This window comes from Etheostoma cragini, chromosome 1, assembly GCF_013103735.1.
Source record: "Etheostoma cragini isolate CJK2018 chromosome 1, CSU_Ecrag_1.0, whole genome shotgun sequence".
NCBI lineage: Eukaryota > Metazoa > Chordata > Actinopteri > Perciformes > Percidae > Etheostoma > Etheostoma cragini.
The window spans coordinates 26,977,034-26,993,836 of NC_048407.1; the positions used below are offsets into that span (position 1 = coordinate 26,977,034).

Genomic DNA, 16,803 nt, shown 5'->3' on the forward strand with positions numbered 1-16,803 from the left:
TATATATAGTTAGATTTATTCTTGAAAATTTGTACAGCATATCATGGTCATTTAACTTTGATTGATTTTGTGACAATGAGTCCACTTTTAACAGAACTTTTATTGTGAAGCAATGGCTTCAATAACTGACAGTATTTAAATTGAATTGAGAGTGATGAAAGTGAAAATGACTACTGTATGTTTAACTATCTAAACATAAATGATAGGTGTATTATTTTTTTCTTTCCAGAGTAACTTAGGTGTCTTGTATATGTTGAAGTATGAGTGTTCATATGATAGGAAATCTGTAAAAAAAATATTCTTTTTTATATTTCCCAAATTCATCAATTGAGTTTTATTTTGTATTTTTTTCTCTCTTTAACTGTATAGCATGGCTATAATCCTATGCAATATGTATTCTTAAATAGATATATGGGGGGGGGGGCAGTTTGTTTTACTCAGTGAAGCTTTAATATCGTGGGATCACGTGGAAGCTGGTATAGCAAAATTCACTGCTGTAGCTGCATGACTCCTCATTCAATACAATGTATCCATGTGTGTTGCAGTGGAAATGGGACTGCATTAAGGTGGGAACAAAGGGACCAGAGTATATAGCCACGATTAAATATATGAGTGAGACCAATATTTTGTTTCTGAATAAAAAAATCTAAAAATGAATGCAGACATCTATTTATTTTTGGTTTTGCCAGTTCTTTCGCATATTCAGTACCCTTCAGCGCATCCTCTTTAGGCCAGATACAATCCCAACCAATGTATTACATTTCAAACAACATCAGCAGCCCAGCAAGAAACACTTCACCAGGCACTGCCTACACAAACTATATACGAAAAAACACATTGCACTGACTTGACCTTTCTGCAATCAGCTGTTGTTTATATTCTTCACTCTTGAAGCAGTTTCCTCAGCTCCCCCTCCACCTTCTCCACATATGCGGGAAAGCTGGGATCCAGCAGACAAACACGAAGGATGGGCTCCAAGTCACCTTGTGCCAAAGAAAGGTGGCGATATGCTTGAGGCAGAGTCAAAGCAGTCTCTCCCAACATGTGCTGTGGAAGATCCAAGAAATACAACTAATTATTGAGAAATACTATTGTTAAAGCTTATAATTTAAGGAGGTAAATGGAATGAGCACCCTGTGCCACATGAAAATCTATGAAAACATTGTGCTCCTTTGTTTAACTTAGTTTGGCACAAAATGACAATTAAAATGCACTCACTTTTAACTTAACAATCACTACCTGGCTAAGATGCTTGATGGACAATGACCCTTGGACAACCTCAGGCTCAACTCCCACGTTCTTTCCCCGCGAAGTATGCTGACGCACAAAAGAAGAAAAAAAAGAGTTGATGAACACAGAGAGACTCCACAGAGTTAAGAGGCCAATCAATGGCTTCATTACTAATTGAAACATATCCACCCCTCAAAGCCCTTTGATATTAACTGTTAACTCCTTCAGTTTGTCTCTTCACAAACCCATGTCAGAGTCCATCCCTTTCTTTGACCTTCATGTTAAATGTTCAAAGCCAGATGACTTTTATTCCAAATTTAGCAGTAATTACCCATATGCTCTGAGTGTTGAAATGTTTTTTTGATAAAAGGCTGCTACCGAAATGAGGCAGAATTGTATTATAGAGCACCAACTATCTTATCCCTATAGTGTGTCATTTGTACAGTGTAAACCTCAACTGGTTAAACACTTTGATAACATCTTGAACGTTTGTTGTTGGTTTCTAGCTCTGGGACAAAGATGTCCGTTTTAATAATCAATAGCAAAATACTATGACTGTTAATTATTTACATTATTTTTTTTTTACAGGTGGCTTAAATGGGAGGCCACTTTGATGCTCGTATTTACTCTGCATTTATGAATTATATGATTGTTCTGCATTCCTGTCCGTGCATTTGGGTTTGGGGTGGGATAAACTCTATTCTACAACATATATTGTGTTGTGATTGGCTAAATCAGTTAAGTACAGTATTATCTCAGTCCAGCTGCTATAGCTGTAGTGTCACCTCTGAAATAAGACAGAATTGTAAATAGCACCATCTAGTGAGGATAATATGGCCACTGCTGATGAGGTTGACTACAGCAATGTAGCACAGTATTGTTGATTATGAAATCTGCATCAAATTTAAAACCGCAATTATGGAACTTTATCTAACGCTGAAATATTTTATTTGCAAAATACTGTACAGTGACATAGGAGACCAACCAGTGCTTAATGTCTACCATACAAGGTCTATGCCAGGACAAAAAAATCAGTAGCTCTTTGATACTCTACAGCCCCAGACCAGACTCTCAGTTTCAAGTTGTCTTTTTTGGGGATTTCTATGGGCAACACACTTTAAACGTCACACCAAATGATCTGGGCATCAGTGCTAATTTACAATATTTCAATTTTATTTACTAAATTGTAAAGTGGGCAACCTGTATCACTGCTGCAGAGACCTCAGCAGGGGACTGATTAGGAGGCAATGGGGCGTCCTCCTGATTTGTGACAGGCATGTACTTCATCAGTTTTTCCACAGCAGTTGAACACTCCCCTATAGCCTCTTCCCTGCTACGTCCATCAAACTGCATCCTCATCATGCGGCTCTCTCCCTGCAGAAATCCACAAAAACATTCAAGCGATATTTGGCAGTCTAAACTGTGCAAATAAAAACACTGATTTGTATGTTGCTTTTGCTAAATCAACATCTCACAAAATTTCAAATGTAATATTTAGAAAACTAATTTCTTAAGTCTGGGTAATATTTTTAATATTATTATTTATTGTTTGTTGTAATTTAATAAATGTAATGATCCTGATATTGAAAGGCAACTGAGGTACTTGGACAGACAACAAGAACATATTACCCCTTGTGGAATTGCAATGCATCTCACGACTCACCTTCACAGAAAATCGAAACATAAGGTTATCAGATTTCTGGTGTACTTTGAGAAGATCGGATCCACTGAGCAAAGGGATTGTATCCTGACAAAAGACAAGAGAATAAATGTCTTCAGCTGGCAGGACAGGAAATATTTTTTTCCCATTGGCTGCATTAACTCATGGATAACATACAAAAAAAAAATTGATTGATTTTTAATAATTTAAAATTGTACATACTCAAGGTAAAATCAACTTGATTTCCACTTACAGTCTTAAAAATTACTGAATTAAATTAATTGACATAAAAGAGTAGTATACTTCTATGAAGCTGACTAGAAAAACTACTTGCCTAAAACTGTCTGCAGGGGTCTCTATTTACTCATTAACCTCTGAAATAAGCGTTTCCACACAGGGAATCAAACAAGCAGATGCATAGCCTAATATTGTGACCAACTTATTTTGTTGAAATGTGCTTTACAAATACATTTGTGTTTTTTCTTTGAAAATAACAATGTAGGTATATCAACAGGGTTTATATTCTGAATAAGGGCACTGCACCAGTGAGTACTGTAGGTGCTATACTTTACTGTAGCACCATCATTCCACATCCATAGCACTATTATGCTTAGTAATTTAGTAATAGTATGCTCATGTTAGTGTATCTGGTCTTATTTTAGTTCACAGTCACATTTTAGTTTAAATAATGAATAGAATTGCATATTCCAAAATGCACATGTACTGTATTATTGCCTCTGCCTCTACAGGCACGCCATCCCTCCTCGTTTATTTGTTAACACTGATATCACTGCCTGAATTGGACCATAAAAGGTGCCTGTACCCTAATTCAGCAGTTGCAATACATGATCATTGCATGTGTCTTGGATATATTTATACGCATGTCTTGGTGATATATCACTTAAAGGTCCCATGACAGGATGCTCTTTGGATGCTCTTATATAGACCTTAGTGGACCCCTATTACCCTATCTGAAGTCTCTTTCCAAAAATTCCGCTTTGGTGCAGAATTACAGCCACTAGAGCCAGTCCCACATGAACTTTCCTTGAGCAAAGTATTTAGTCTGTTATCTGTTTTAGGCACTTTGTTTTAGATGGGTTTTTCCGGTTATTTATTTTGCTTTTAACTTATGTTGTTATTTATATTTGTACAGCACTTTGGGGCAGTAGTGACTGTTTTGACCTTGACTTACCATGTGCCATTAGTGAGTCTGTGCATTTGAGGAGGAGAGAGGTGGGGGCAAGGTAGAGGCTGGAGTGTGGCCTTGACCAACTGCCACTTTGAAAAAATACATTTGACATAAAAATAGTAGCTTCTTATTGCATAAGTGGCCCAGGGGTGTAGAAGATTAATTGAAAGTGGTTTGGAGCACGCACTCACGTGTCACTCAAGCTGTTGGCAGCTAACCCTAAACCAACGTTTGAACGGGACAACAAATGTCAAGTCTATGTTCTATAAGGAATATAACATAGAAACTGAATAAAGGCATGTAAATTTACACTAAACCTGACCACTAGGGCTGAACGATATGGTGTTTTTGCATCGACATCGCAATGTTCGAATCCGTAGTCACATCGCAGGACATTGCAAGGTTGACGCTTATCCTTTTTTACTGCTTAATACTGTAGAAAAGAAAACTTTAATTGTTCTCCTTTTACATGATTATTAATGTCCAACCCTTCCCCTTTAAGACAGGTAGCCATGTGGGCAACGTATGTATGTGACGTTAATCCGCTGGGGTTTGTTATGGAAAGTGAGGCTCTCCGTGTGTAGAAAAGTACTGTAGGCAGCAGCTCTGCCTCTGACACAGTGATGCGCATGGTTTCGTTGGGTAATCAGTGAAGCTGCATTAGTCAATGTCTTATGTTCGCCGCAAACTAAAACTACAAACTAAATCACCTGATTAATGCAACGTTATTAATGAAAGCTGTTACCCGTCAGGCTAAAGCTAATATAGTTAGCCTAAAGAAACAAGGGGTCCATCCATCTCAACTAACGCGCTTCGAAGTTGCGACGCTGGAAACGTAACACTAATCTACTACAGAAGTCTGTGTCTTATTTAATGTAATTTACAGAGCTTACTTGCTTTTGTGTTTGTAAAGCATTAAAATGTAACATAGTTAATTTTCTATGTGATGCACTCCACTACAAAATTACCTCAGTAGTCGTGAATGATTTATTATTTCCAAATAGAGCTATTTATGCCATCTTTTAAAAATTACTTTTTCTTTTTTCATATAACTAAAATATCGCAATGTCAGGTTTTTCTAATATCGTGCAGGCCTACTGACCACATACAATCAAATCAAAATCTGAACCAAGCCTGTGGGTTTTAGCTTTATGTTAGCCTGAACCTGAAAATGGCCGCCATAATAGCTTATTTTGAACCTGTGCCTTCTGCAAAGCTTTTTAACTGGAAAGCAGATTTCTGTTACAGATTTAAATCTCAGAAAATCTGCATAGAGAACGGCAAACCTTTTTTGGGCTATTTTGTGAAAGGTGTAAATGTATACTGTGTTTACAAACACATATTGCTTGTTAATTATTATTATTTCAAAATAATAATAATAATATGTACACTGCAACACCTTTGCTTGACAGTGTTTCTTGCACTGACACCAGCTACAGTCCAAATGTCTGGGTCTAATGAGCTAGAAGTCTGTATATGTGAACAAAATGAATTGATGCACACCACAGAACTGCAACAATTTTAAAGTCTATCTTGAAGAAGACTATATAGTAGTCTATATTTATCCTTTTTTAATCAACATTGAATATGCTAATGATATTTTGAACCAATAGCTTTCAAAAGTTTAATAAAATCAAATCTATAATTACTGATATTTTAGAATACAAATACAAATTAAATCACATCACAAGTTTCAAAAAGCGGCAGTGTTTCCTATAGGATTTGTTTTGCAGTGGGGTCTGTCTGAGCAGCAACAAATGAAGCCATCCTTTGTGTTTGAAGGTCACAAAGTAACTTTTCAACTCACATATCATTATCACCTACTGCATTTTTATCACCCCATTTAATATTGTTGTGTAGAATTGTAACAAAACAATACTATTCTCATCCTATTTTACGGTACCATATAATTGTGCAATTTTACTTTATTTATACCTAGTCCTGTGTCAGGGGTCATGAGAGTATGAATACAACCAGCATCATCATCAATAATGAAGAAGTGAACATAAAGAGTAGCCACGTTGGTTCGTTTTGGTCTTTACATCCATTAATGCTCCAGCAGAGAGGATGGTTAGTTTAGCCAGTTGTTACGTTTACAGGAATTTGTCCATATTTCAAGGTTTGTGGCAAACTAAGATAAACAGTAAGAATACAAATCACTTTTGTTTTAGCTTGTTTGTCATTATTTGCTATTTAGAGTAGAGTAGAGCTGTGTGTGTGTGGATACAGCGCAGCGGACGAGAGTGGACCGCCAGACAGATCAGATTGCAATATATCGCTTCCTACATGTGTACGCCTGTAGACGGGTGAGTGATATTGATACGTATTCATTTTAGGTTTTATTGTAGCCTACTTACGGTAACAGGCGTAGCGGTATCTTTCCCACTCAGGTAAATGTGCTGCATGTTGTAACACACCTCTGCTGTGTGTGTATGTGTGTGTGTGTGTGTGTGTGTGTGTGTGTGTGTGTGTGTGTGTGTGTGTGTGTGTGCTTGTGCGTGTGCGCGTGCGTGCGCAGCGCAAGCATTGCTGTTCAGAATTGAGTCTACCAAAATGTTACGCTTGTCTACAAAGAATTGTGTTTGAAGCTGCAGGCCATCAAATTATGACAACCTCATCCGCATTGTCTAAATCATTTAAATATTAAACCATTACATTGAAAATATTTAAGATAACACAAGCCTATATCTTCCTGTAGCCATCCTATCATATAAAAGGGAACCACAACTATTGTGCATCTGCCCTATTTCTGATAGCATGGCAGAAGAAATTTCGCCATAGAGGTGCACCACAATAAAATCAGCACAGAGGAAACACTGAGCTGTAAAGAAACAATTTGGGTAAAATAATAGGCCTACTCGCCCCCAACAATCACACTGATAAGGCTGGATCTAAACATACAATCTAACAGGACCTTGAAAATAAGGCATTGTGTGCATACCATAAGGAGCACTTCATGGAAAACAAAACAGAAAACATAAACAGCTAATCTAGCAACAGTCTTCTTACCAAGCTTTCTTGTCCTTGCATCACCAGCACGAATCCAGATTCCATAATTGTGAGGACAATTTCCGGTTTATCGCTACTTGCCTCAAATATCTGGTGAAGAAAAGAGAATTATAAGCTGCTGCAAAGTTAAAGTGGGCAAATAGTTCTCGTGATCAACTTAATGGTAATGCATCTATCTATTTCAAGTTAAGTTAAATGTAGTCTAGCTCAATGGAAGTACATTTCCAGGATAAAGCCCGACATCCAATGTGGCTTTGCCCCTCACCTTCCACTCTCTTTGTGTTGCCGTACTCAAAATCCCAACACAGCTTTGTGCTAACAAGCTGCATGCTAAAAATGGCCAGTTTATGAAATGTTGGATTGTAAAATGAGACATGCCTGCTTGGTTCTTTAAGGGAATGATCGCGTCCAGAGCTTAGTGCCACCCAAGACGAAACAACCCAGAGAATATTTTCTCCTATCCTAAAATGTGGTGTAGCCAAATCTTACCCCACAGCGCTGAGGAGATGGATTTGGCAATGCGAGATTACGGTAAATCAGACAAGGAATTACACAGTTACGCAGCCATCCATCCCTGCCTTCACGCTAAACATGCAGCTCCAGCTTGCCATCTAGAGTCAGATGCTGTTAATGAAAGATAAAGCCAAAATCCTTAAAATAAACACTTCCTTAATATGTTACAGCACACACTTAGGCCTGTCACGATAAAAAAATTAGCTGGATGATGAATTGTTCCAGGAATGATTGTGATAAACAATAATATTTTTGTGGATTTTCATTCTCTGTTAAAAAAATGCTATGAAAAAAAAACACGAGAAAAAATCAAAAACAATAAATTAGATAAAAATTAAAAACCACACCCAACCAAAACAAAATATCAAATGGATGTTAACAAAATTGCACTTCAAAAAATATCAAACATTAGGCTCGGACATAAAGAGTGCCAAAGAGATGAAGCAAATGCCTGACCAGGCCATGTGCAAAAAGCTTTAAAAAAAATAATTTCTCCAGCATAAAGCTTTGTTCAAACAATGGGAAAGTGAATTGCAGTCTATGTCCACAGCAGGGTTTGCATCAAGGACAAGAGAGCGACAGAGAGAGGGAGAGAGCGAGAGGGCATTTGTCAAAATGCTGGCTCTTCAACGATACTAAAGGGCAGTATCTCTTTAGCAATGAAGAGAACTACACGGTCAGTGAATGCACACCGTTTTGCACTGTCCTGTTTGTACTTTGTTTGTTGGCTAAACGCCCCAGTGATTGTTTACCGTCGGGAAGATGGAGACAGCCCATCTGTTCTCTCGGAAAATTGCACCGTATGATTGTGTTTTAGGTGCATATGCATGTTTGCTGTGTTGTTGTGTTTAGTCGCTACTGTTTGACAACAAAAGTGACATACCGGATCGCTCAGGTTAAGTGGTTCACCATGATCATTCGATATGAATCCAAAGTGCTCCCACACAGTAGCTGTCGCGTTTGGCTTTGAAACCAATTCCATCTTTCTTTCTTTTTCCCCTCCTACTCTCAACTAGCATTTTCTCCTCATGCGGCTCTTTAGCTGCACTCTGTGGTAGGCTACGCAAGGAGTCCCACCTCCCCACACCCGCTGACAAGTCATCCAGTCTCTCATCATCCGTCTCATGGCTGAAAAATCAACACAGATGGCAAGATGAAGATGAATAACAAAATGAGGGAAACATTTTAATCTAGAAATAAATGAATAATAAAATGTGCCAAGTGTAAATATTAGAACACCTGATTATGCGTGACAAAAGATGGTCTGATACCATTTTTTGCCAACCTAAACTTGCGTATTGGCCGATATCAAGTACTAATCTGATACCAGTGTGATATATGTTTCATTATGTTTTAACAGCTGTATACTACTATCCTTCTATGGATCTGATATGATCCATATCTTCTTTGTCGGTTTGGCTCAGGTTAAACTCTTTGTGAAACATAAACAAAAACAAACAATGAATGAAACTACTTTAGTGTAGATTTTTCTCCCTGATGATTTTCTCCCTATCGCCCAACTACCGTATTACCGTACTATCACATTTAGTTATCTTATTCTTGTCAAGGCAAAATAAGCATTTCCAAGTCTTCGATTTGAGCTCTGACAACATGGTGGTTATGGTTTTTCCATGTTTCCCATTTTAAACACTTAATCGTTAACTCATTACGGAAGAAACAAAGAATAAATAGCTATTTGTACAGCGAAATGATAACATACTAAAACGTATATCTGCTCACTTCACTTTACATCTGAACTCAACCAGAGATCATTTGCAGTATTAATCAGAGACAGTAAAGCTGCACAATATTGGAAAAAAAACTGAAATTGCGATATTTTTTTCCCTTCAATGAATATTGCAATAAAAAAGACTAATTTTTACAAGATGACATAAATAACTCTGAGCTAAAAATAAAACTCAAGATTTGAACTTCATTATGTTGTGTCATTTTCTTTTTCTCAGAATTGATATTATAAAACTGGTATTGAAAAAGGTATCGTTCAGGAACCGATATCGAAGTAAAGGTATCGGTATTGGTACCGGTATTGGATATTTTTGATTGATACCCAGCCCTAGTCCTTCCACATTGCTCTTTTTGGTTATTTGACAACTTCTCGCTACAGAGCAAACATTCAGTCAATCCTTCCGCATTGGCAATGAATGGATATGATTCGGTCCAAGAAACGTTGAATCCTCTGTTCACCTCAGTTATTTTTCTCTTTTTCCCTTTGGGATCCATGGCCCATCACACAGCCGCCGGTTTGTTTACAACAGCCACCTGTCTGGCATCCCGCCTTACTGATAGAAGCGTGTGTTGCAGGCTATGACGTAAATCTTCGTTGAAAGAAATGTTGAAATTGAATATTTATTCTACACATTTATACAGCATTGAAAAACGTTAATAATGTTTGTGTCATGTTTGTTTTCCTACAGAAACCATATTAAAACATAAAAATATATATTTCTCTCCCCCATCTTTTTCCATTTTCAAACATTTTTGAAAAAGCTTCAGGGAGCCACTAGGGCTGTGCTAAAAAGCCGCATGCAGCTCTAGAGCCGCGGGTTGCCAACCCCCGCCCTAACCCCAAATAGTGAGAAAGGGGGATAAAACTGGATACACATTTAAGAAAAAGGAAATGTAGGAACATAGGGCTGTGGAAACATAGTGCCTAATTTTCAGTGAAAAAAAAAAAATCGTAGAAATGTGGGAACATAGGCACGCTCCTGTTTCTTTAGACTAACTTTTTAGCTTTAGCCTGGCTGACAGGAGCTTTGTGCAGTGACAACCAGCCAGGAGATGTTGTGATTAAGTTGCATTAATCAGGTGATTCAGTTTGTGATTTACAACTTTGGTTGTGTTAAAACCAGGATAATTATTTGATTAAAAAAAATATTCATCAAAAGACTTTGGAGGACTTCACCCAAGTAAACAGTATCCCTGCATTGGGCATGACAAGTTAAGAACAATAAAAGACATCATGACCCTATAATATGAATGGGTAAATACTTTGTTTAGTAAAACAATGTATTTTTTGCACCATAATAATAATAATAATAATAATAATAAATATTAATAACACGTTTTTGTTCTGTGGTGTACAATCATATGTGTGATGCTGGGCTACAATCTTAACAAACCAGTTACAAGCACTTGGATTGTGCAGCAGACAGAATATGTTGTCAAGAGTTAAGAGGATGATTAAAATATCTTTAAAACTGCGGTTAGGTTGTTAAACAATCTTCTAGGTTTTTTAAATGACACCAATAGTTTATGATTTCAGCAAGTTACAAACACACAAAAACCTTAGCTCTAGCTTTGACTGGGGAACGTTACTGACACATCAGAGGCACAGACTGGGCGTGCAGGCAGCAGGTAAGTTAGGTCCAAAGTAATGAACTCGTGTGAATGAATTCGTATGTGTGCATACAATTATGTTATAATAAGCCAATACATAGTAACAGTAATACAATAGTTGATAGGGAATAAGTGCAGTTAATGTCAAGACAATGAAACGAGACGCTAACGGTAGCTTAGAAAAACTAACGTTAGCTAGCTAGCATGACGCAGTTTAATAACTGGTCAGTAAATGTCATTTAAGTTACCTTCCAAAGCTTTTCCCCTGTAGAGCCTGGAACGAAACGCCCATAGCGTTTTAACCTCCATGCCTGACTGGTGGCCATTCCCAGTAAGTTAGCTAATTCTTTTTTAATATGTTTGTGGCCGACCAACGCCTGGGTGCAAACAAACTAGCTAGCGTGAGTAGACTAGCCTGGTTGCGTCACGTGTTGGCGCGCGGCGCAAGCACGCGCCTGTTTTACCCGTAGACTACTCTAGAAATCCATACAAAATGATTATGTTCCTCAGCCTACCAAGCAATGGATTGATAGATCGATGGATATACAGACGGATACAGTGCATGTCTTTGTTCTCTATTTTAACATTTAACAACTCTTGTTATTTATTTGCAAGTAACAAAAATTAGCAAATATAAACTATTTTGTTTACATGGAAGTATAAAAATACTGTTGAAGTCAATGCAGTATGTAGGCCTAAGACTTTATATGTAGTTTTATGTGTAGAATGCACACAGCCTTTTGAAATACATTTGACAGTAAAAGCATATTATGTAGGCAACATACTCCCACACCTGCATTGTAATATATTTCAAAATATACATTAGGCCTATAACAGTGGTGAGAAAATGTGGTTTTGCAGGAAAGGTTTTAAAACTTCAAATAGTTGTGTCCTTTGTTAAAAAACTAAAGGTCCACTTACTAGCTTTTTTAACCTTTTAACAGTATCATGTCGTCATCTTCATCAACTGGCAACATTTGGTGTAGTAGTACTAGTAACCCCTGTGGGGTTACTGTATGTTCTTTACCCAATATAAAATGGCATCTGTGACTTGGTCAGCTCATACTGGCTACATATGCTAACTATCCCCACTTTGTGCTTCTTATAGAGATTGTATGACCAATCACCATGATATTTTAATACCAGTTTCAGAATTGGTACTACCCTGTACTACCTCGAAACTGGTACTAAGATACATTGATATTTGTCTAGCTTATCGTTGTTTGGTTTCAGTAACTTGGGGAAATTATGTTTTGTTTGAAGCTGAATGAGAAGCGTTTGAGTGTCTGCAAACCGTGGTTACTTTTTGTCAAATGAACTATGGTAGGTTTACTTTGAATTTACGTTTGAGACCCACAGTGGTGGAATGTGTCTGATTTTATTTCATTACTGCCCTGAAATGTTTTTATTGCTGGTTAACTAACTAACTAACTTTTTATTATTAGTTTATATTTGCAATAAGCTAATATCCAGCTTTACTGGATCTCTGCCATGTCGCGCTCAGTGCAGTTTGCTAGTCAACATCTAGCCTCTGAATTTTGTCTTCCCAGATTCAGCTGCTAACTTGAGAGGCACAGCACAGGTAGGACAGAAGATTTAGTAAGAAATATAATTGTGTTCAAAGAATTTTACAACACACATTAAAATTAAATTTGTATTCACTTACAGTGCCCTGAGCAACATTGTCCCTGAACAGTTATATCTCATCTAATATCTTAAATCAGATTGAATAACACAGAATCAGGCATTTGAATTATTTGAGCACCAAGTGTTTGTAGGTTGGTAAGGTGTTAATGAAACGCCATGTCCACCTTCCTTCAGTGTTCCACATTGACATTGTATTACCTGACTGATGCTGGATTTGTGAGGCTGATACTGATGTGATATCAGAGTTTTTAAAAATCCAGTAAAAATATTATGTAGGAGGATATTTTATTACATCAACACAACAACAACATTTTTTTTTTTTAATTATAGGCTACCTTTATTATTATTAAGGGAAAGAGCAGGGGAATGACATGCAGCAAAGGGCCACAGGTCAGAGTCAAACCCAGGCTCGCTGCATTGAGGAGCAAACCTGTTCTCCCAACTGAGCTAACAGGGCACCCTGCATCACTGTCTCTTAATGACCAGAGACATATGTACATCCCTTAGGCTAGTTAAGTGAGGTTCACGTGAAATAAAATGTGCTTAGCTGTGTTTGGAAACCCTACAATGGTATTCATTTTTATCTTTCTCTGTTCAAATTGCAAAGCAACCAATGAGTTTAATAATACAACTTTGGAATTGGGCTACTTAAATTATGTGTATTTATTGAAATCAAACAACTGGGAGGACTTACCTTGGGTTCAATGTATGTATTTGTGGCTAGGATTCTGTTCATTAATTTTGGAATGGGGAGCCAAAATGACATTACGCAAAAATATGACGCCACTTTTGGCATTGTGAATGAATGACAATAATTATAGACGAGCCTATTCAATCTTCAACTGTATTTTGCGCGCAAATTACGCAGCGCATCAGACTGATAAGGGATGGCATACTTGGTTTTTCCAAGTGAAGTCCACAGCAGGGCTGAACAATGGCTTTACATCGCCTAACCTGTAGCCTTGAGAGCAGGAGAGCGTTTTAAGAATGGGAAGAGCATTCCCCTTTAAACAAGGTGGGCTGAGCTTATTTGCAGTTCTCGCTCCTATGGCAACCCAATAGATCAGCATCATGAATATTCACAATTCGCCAAAACGCACCATGACTATGGATCAGTGATGTCAGCGGTCCCTGAAATGCTCTACTGTATTTTGCATGATTGTGTCGCCTTGTTTGATGGCAGCTTGCAAGATATCTGGTGAAAAGAGCATCCTTCGTCGTGCATGACCTTTCCCTCGTCTCCATATCACCGTCCGTCGGCACATCCCTCACATGTCACGCTAAGGTGACTTTCAAGCAGTTTTTTCCACTTTTGCGCACAATGTCAGAACGGCACAAATGTGCACATCGGGGACGCAGTGGCCAAGCGGACCGCCCAGGCAGTGCGTGAGGACATATGCAAACTGTCAGGTAGTCTAATTATGAGAAAGAGTATCTTTAATCTATTTCACTTAAGCCACGGCGGTCCATGTCATGTGTAGCAGGCTTTCAGGGATTCAGATTAGCTCCAGACTGATCGCGCTCATAAACAGATAGGGAGCGCGGGGCTGGTGGGCAATAGTCGTTATACAGCCTAACAACCTGGATTCATTGTATTTTCTCCCTTAAGTCTCAATGTCATAATGGACAGGCTGCACTCCTCCATGCGTAAAAGACTTTACAGTTTGCCACAGCACATTGGACAGAAAGCATCGATAATGGGCGAAGGAGAAGACGTAGACAAGGACACCAGGAGGAAGAGTCTTCGGATGAAGCCTCTACCGTCGCCGACCTCTGGGGGAAGCTGCAAAGGCATCGGGGAGACCAAAAGTGGGGAGTCTGTGATAATGGAGACGGACATAGGGAGACAGACGAAGACCAGCTCAAACGGAGATTGCCGGAGGTTTCGAGGCAGCCTCTCATCCATCACAAGTCGCCATGTGCACGAGTCTGACTCGGCGGAGGAGAGGCGCCTCATCACCGAGGGGGATGTTACCCCGAACGAGGAGAGACCCCCCGGAGCTATCGGTGATGGGCCGCCAGACCAATGCGCGCAGGGAGCCAGCGGTGGCGGTGGCGGTGGTACCCAAAACGATTCCCCAGACCAGCAGCCAGGGTTTATAAAGTTGGATGGCATTGATCAAATTCTGCCGGAAGACGAGAGATTATATCAAGCTGGGTTCATACACAGACAGTTTGGAGCAATGCTTCAACCAGGGGTCAACAAGTTCTCCCTGAGGATGTTTGGAAGTGAAAAGGCGGTTGAAAGGGAACAAGAGCGGGTTAAATCCGCCGGATTTTGGATAATTCACCCGTACAGTGATTTCAGGTAAATTTACCTTATAGGCCTACTCTATACACAACAAACGGTTAAGATTAAAACATCACGTTGCCTTTCACAGTTCCAGATGTTGTTGTTTTCTCTGTGTGTTATTATTTGTAATGGCATTCATTAGCTCAAGAGCAACCCATTCATTGTTTAGATCAGATTAGTAGCACCTGTAATTATCTTACTCATTCACATTGAAAGATGACATTTTACTAAAGCCGCACATGATCATCTATTGGCTTTACTGCTTTATAAAAATCCATACAATTGACCAATTATTTAATTGATTAATAATTATTTTTAGGGCCATACCAGAGTAGAAGGATTATATTCATTTGTCTGAGGGTATATTACCCAGGAGGCTAGATACACACTGTGTTTTGATTACGGAACAACACACAGATGCAGATAACACAACCTTTGCTAATTAGGCCAGTTTGCCCATTGTGGACAGATGCTATCCAAATTGATGCACAATTGAAGCCCTCTAGTGGTTTCATCTTTATTTAAGAACACTTGTGCTCAGGGGACATAGTTTATCATTGATTAGGCTTAGTGATGATGAGGCCTGCACTTCACATTGTCTTTACAGGCTTATTGATTTTCTTATTCTTCTTTTATTTTAAGACATACAGGACATCATTTTTATTTGAATTCATTTTGATTAATAGTTTTTGAGCAGTTTTAAATAACAAATTGTATGTCTGCAATTAAAAGTGTTGTCTATACTCTAGTGACAAACTGCAGCTGCAAAATCATTAGAGAAAGTCCATGAGCACTCTTTTGTTGGGCTAAAGAGTCTTTGCTGTTGTTAGTGCCCTTGAGTTTGTGATTGGCCATATGTATGTGATTCATAGCCACATGGAGGCTCTTAACTGCTAAGCAAGACTAGATTTAAGGGTTTTCATCCTTGCTTTCAGGATTCGTTCAAATGCCTACATAAGCATATGGACTTATGTAAATGATCAATATCTAAGAAGTGCCAGTGAGCTGTTTACATATTTACATATGGTACACACCACACACGCTATAGTAAACACATTTGTGTATATCTTAATTTTATTAGATGGGCCTCATTGTATAATAATATAGTTTTGATTAAAAAGTGCTCATATGCTTTTTTTCAACCTATCTACAGTAATTAAATCAAATTTGAAAAACCCTTCTTACAGCGTTGTACTGTAAATAGGTAATGATCCTTATCTTATTTTTTTAATTGAACACATTTTCCTCTGGTTTAATAATTCAGTTAAAACAGTTTCATTACAAGCTGTGTCTGCCTTCGCGTTTTGTTCACTTGTCATTTTAAATCAAACAACATCTGAGTTGCTGTAAAACAATACGAAGCAAGATCGTCACAGTTACTCATGCTACTGTATTTCTCTTTGTCCGTGACATTTAATGTTGTCCAGTCTGCCTGGTGTTTGATTGGCTACAATGGTGCAATGCCATGTGATATAGAAACTTACTTACCACAAAAGTGTGTTTCTCTACATCAAGAACAAGATGTCCGACATTGAGAGAAATGCGAGTTGTAGTGAGAGTAGAAAAGGCTAAATAAGTCTTCCTAGAATAGAAACCAGACACATCTATCTGCCTGTTTATCCGGAGAGAAGGGACAACTGTGGTTGCTAACATCGCTGGATGTGTGTTCTGTTGAATTTTATATTTTTTTAGATTGACTTGTCAGCTGTCATTAGCAGTATTTTTTAATTTAACAGTTAGTTTTTGTATACAGAAATTCCCTACTTTCCCCATACTGGGCGGTCTTTTTCCTTCCTCCAATCTCGGGTCCTCTACTAGAGGCCTAGGAGACCGAGGGTTCTGCCCTCTATGGATTGTCCCAGTTGGGGGTTACAAACCTAAGTGTGTGTGTGTGTGTGTGTGTGT

At 38.3% G+C, this 16,803-nt stretch overlaps 2 protein-coding genes across 7 annotated transcripts in view; one reads left to right on the forward strand and one right to left on the reverse strand.

The window, feature by feature from the left end:
* Positions 1-11,430, reverse strand: part of rec114 (REC114 meiotic recombination protein) — a 46,481-nt gene extending 35,051 nt beyond the window's left edge. The window contains exons 1-6 of one of the 5 annotated variants that reach the window (XM_034879362.1): positions 11,207-11,430; positions 7,089-7,178; positions 2,894-2,977; positions 2,431-2,604; positions 1,219-1,317; positions 853-1,047 (exon numbers count right to left, since the gene is read on the reverse strand). In XM_034879362.1, coding sequence (XP_034735253.1) covers positions 883-1,047; positions 1,219-1,317; positions 2,431-2,604; positions 2,894-2,977; positions 7,089-7,178; positions 11,207-11,284 — 690 coding nt within the window. In that variant the 5' untranslated portion in view covers positions 11,285-11,430 and the 3' untranslated portion in view covers positions 853-882. Of the gene's footprint in view, positions 1-337; positions 1,048-1,218; positions 1,318-2,430; positions 2,605-2,893; positions 2,978-7,088; positions 7,179-11,206 lie in introns of those variants that run through there. The other 4 variants (XM_034879386.1, XM_034879371.1, XM_034879377.1 and 1 more) reach the window with 4 other exon arrangements.
* Positions 11,431-12,505: 1,075 nt separating this feature from the next.
* The window catches only part of hcn4 (hyperpolarization activated cyclic nucleotide-gated potassium channel 4), a 62,346-nt gene continuing 58,048 nt past the window's right edge, over positions 12,506-16,803 (forward strand). Inside the window, exon 1 of one of the 2 annotated variants that reach the window (XM_034875825.1) lies at positions 12,506-12,540. Coding sequence is in view for 1 of the 2 variants with exons in the window: in XM_034875815.1 (XP_034731706.1) it covers positions 14,228-14,913 (686 nt within the window). In the remaining variant the exon portion in view is untranslated. Of the gene's footprint in view, positions 12,541-13,563; positions 14,914-16,803 lie in introns of those variants that run through there. The other variant, XM_034875815.1, reaches the window with a different exon arrangement.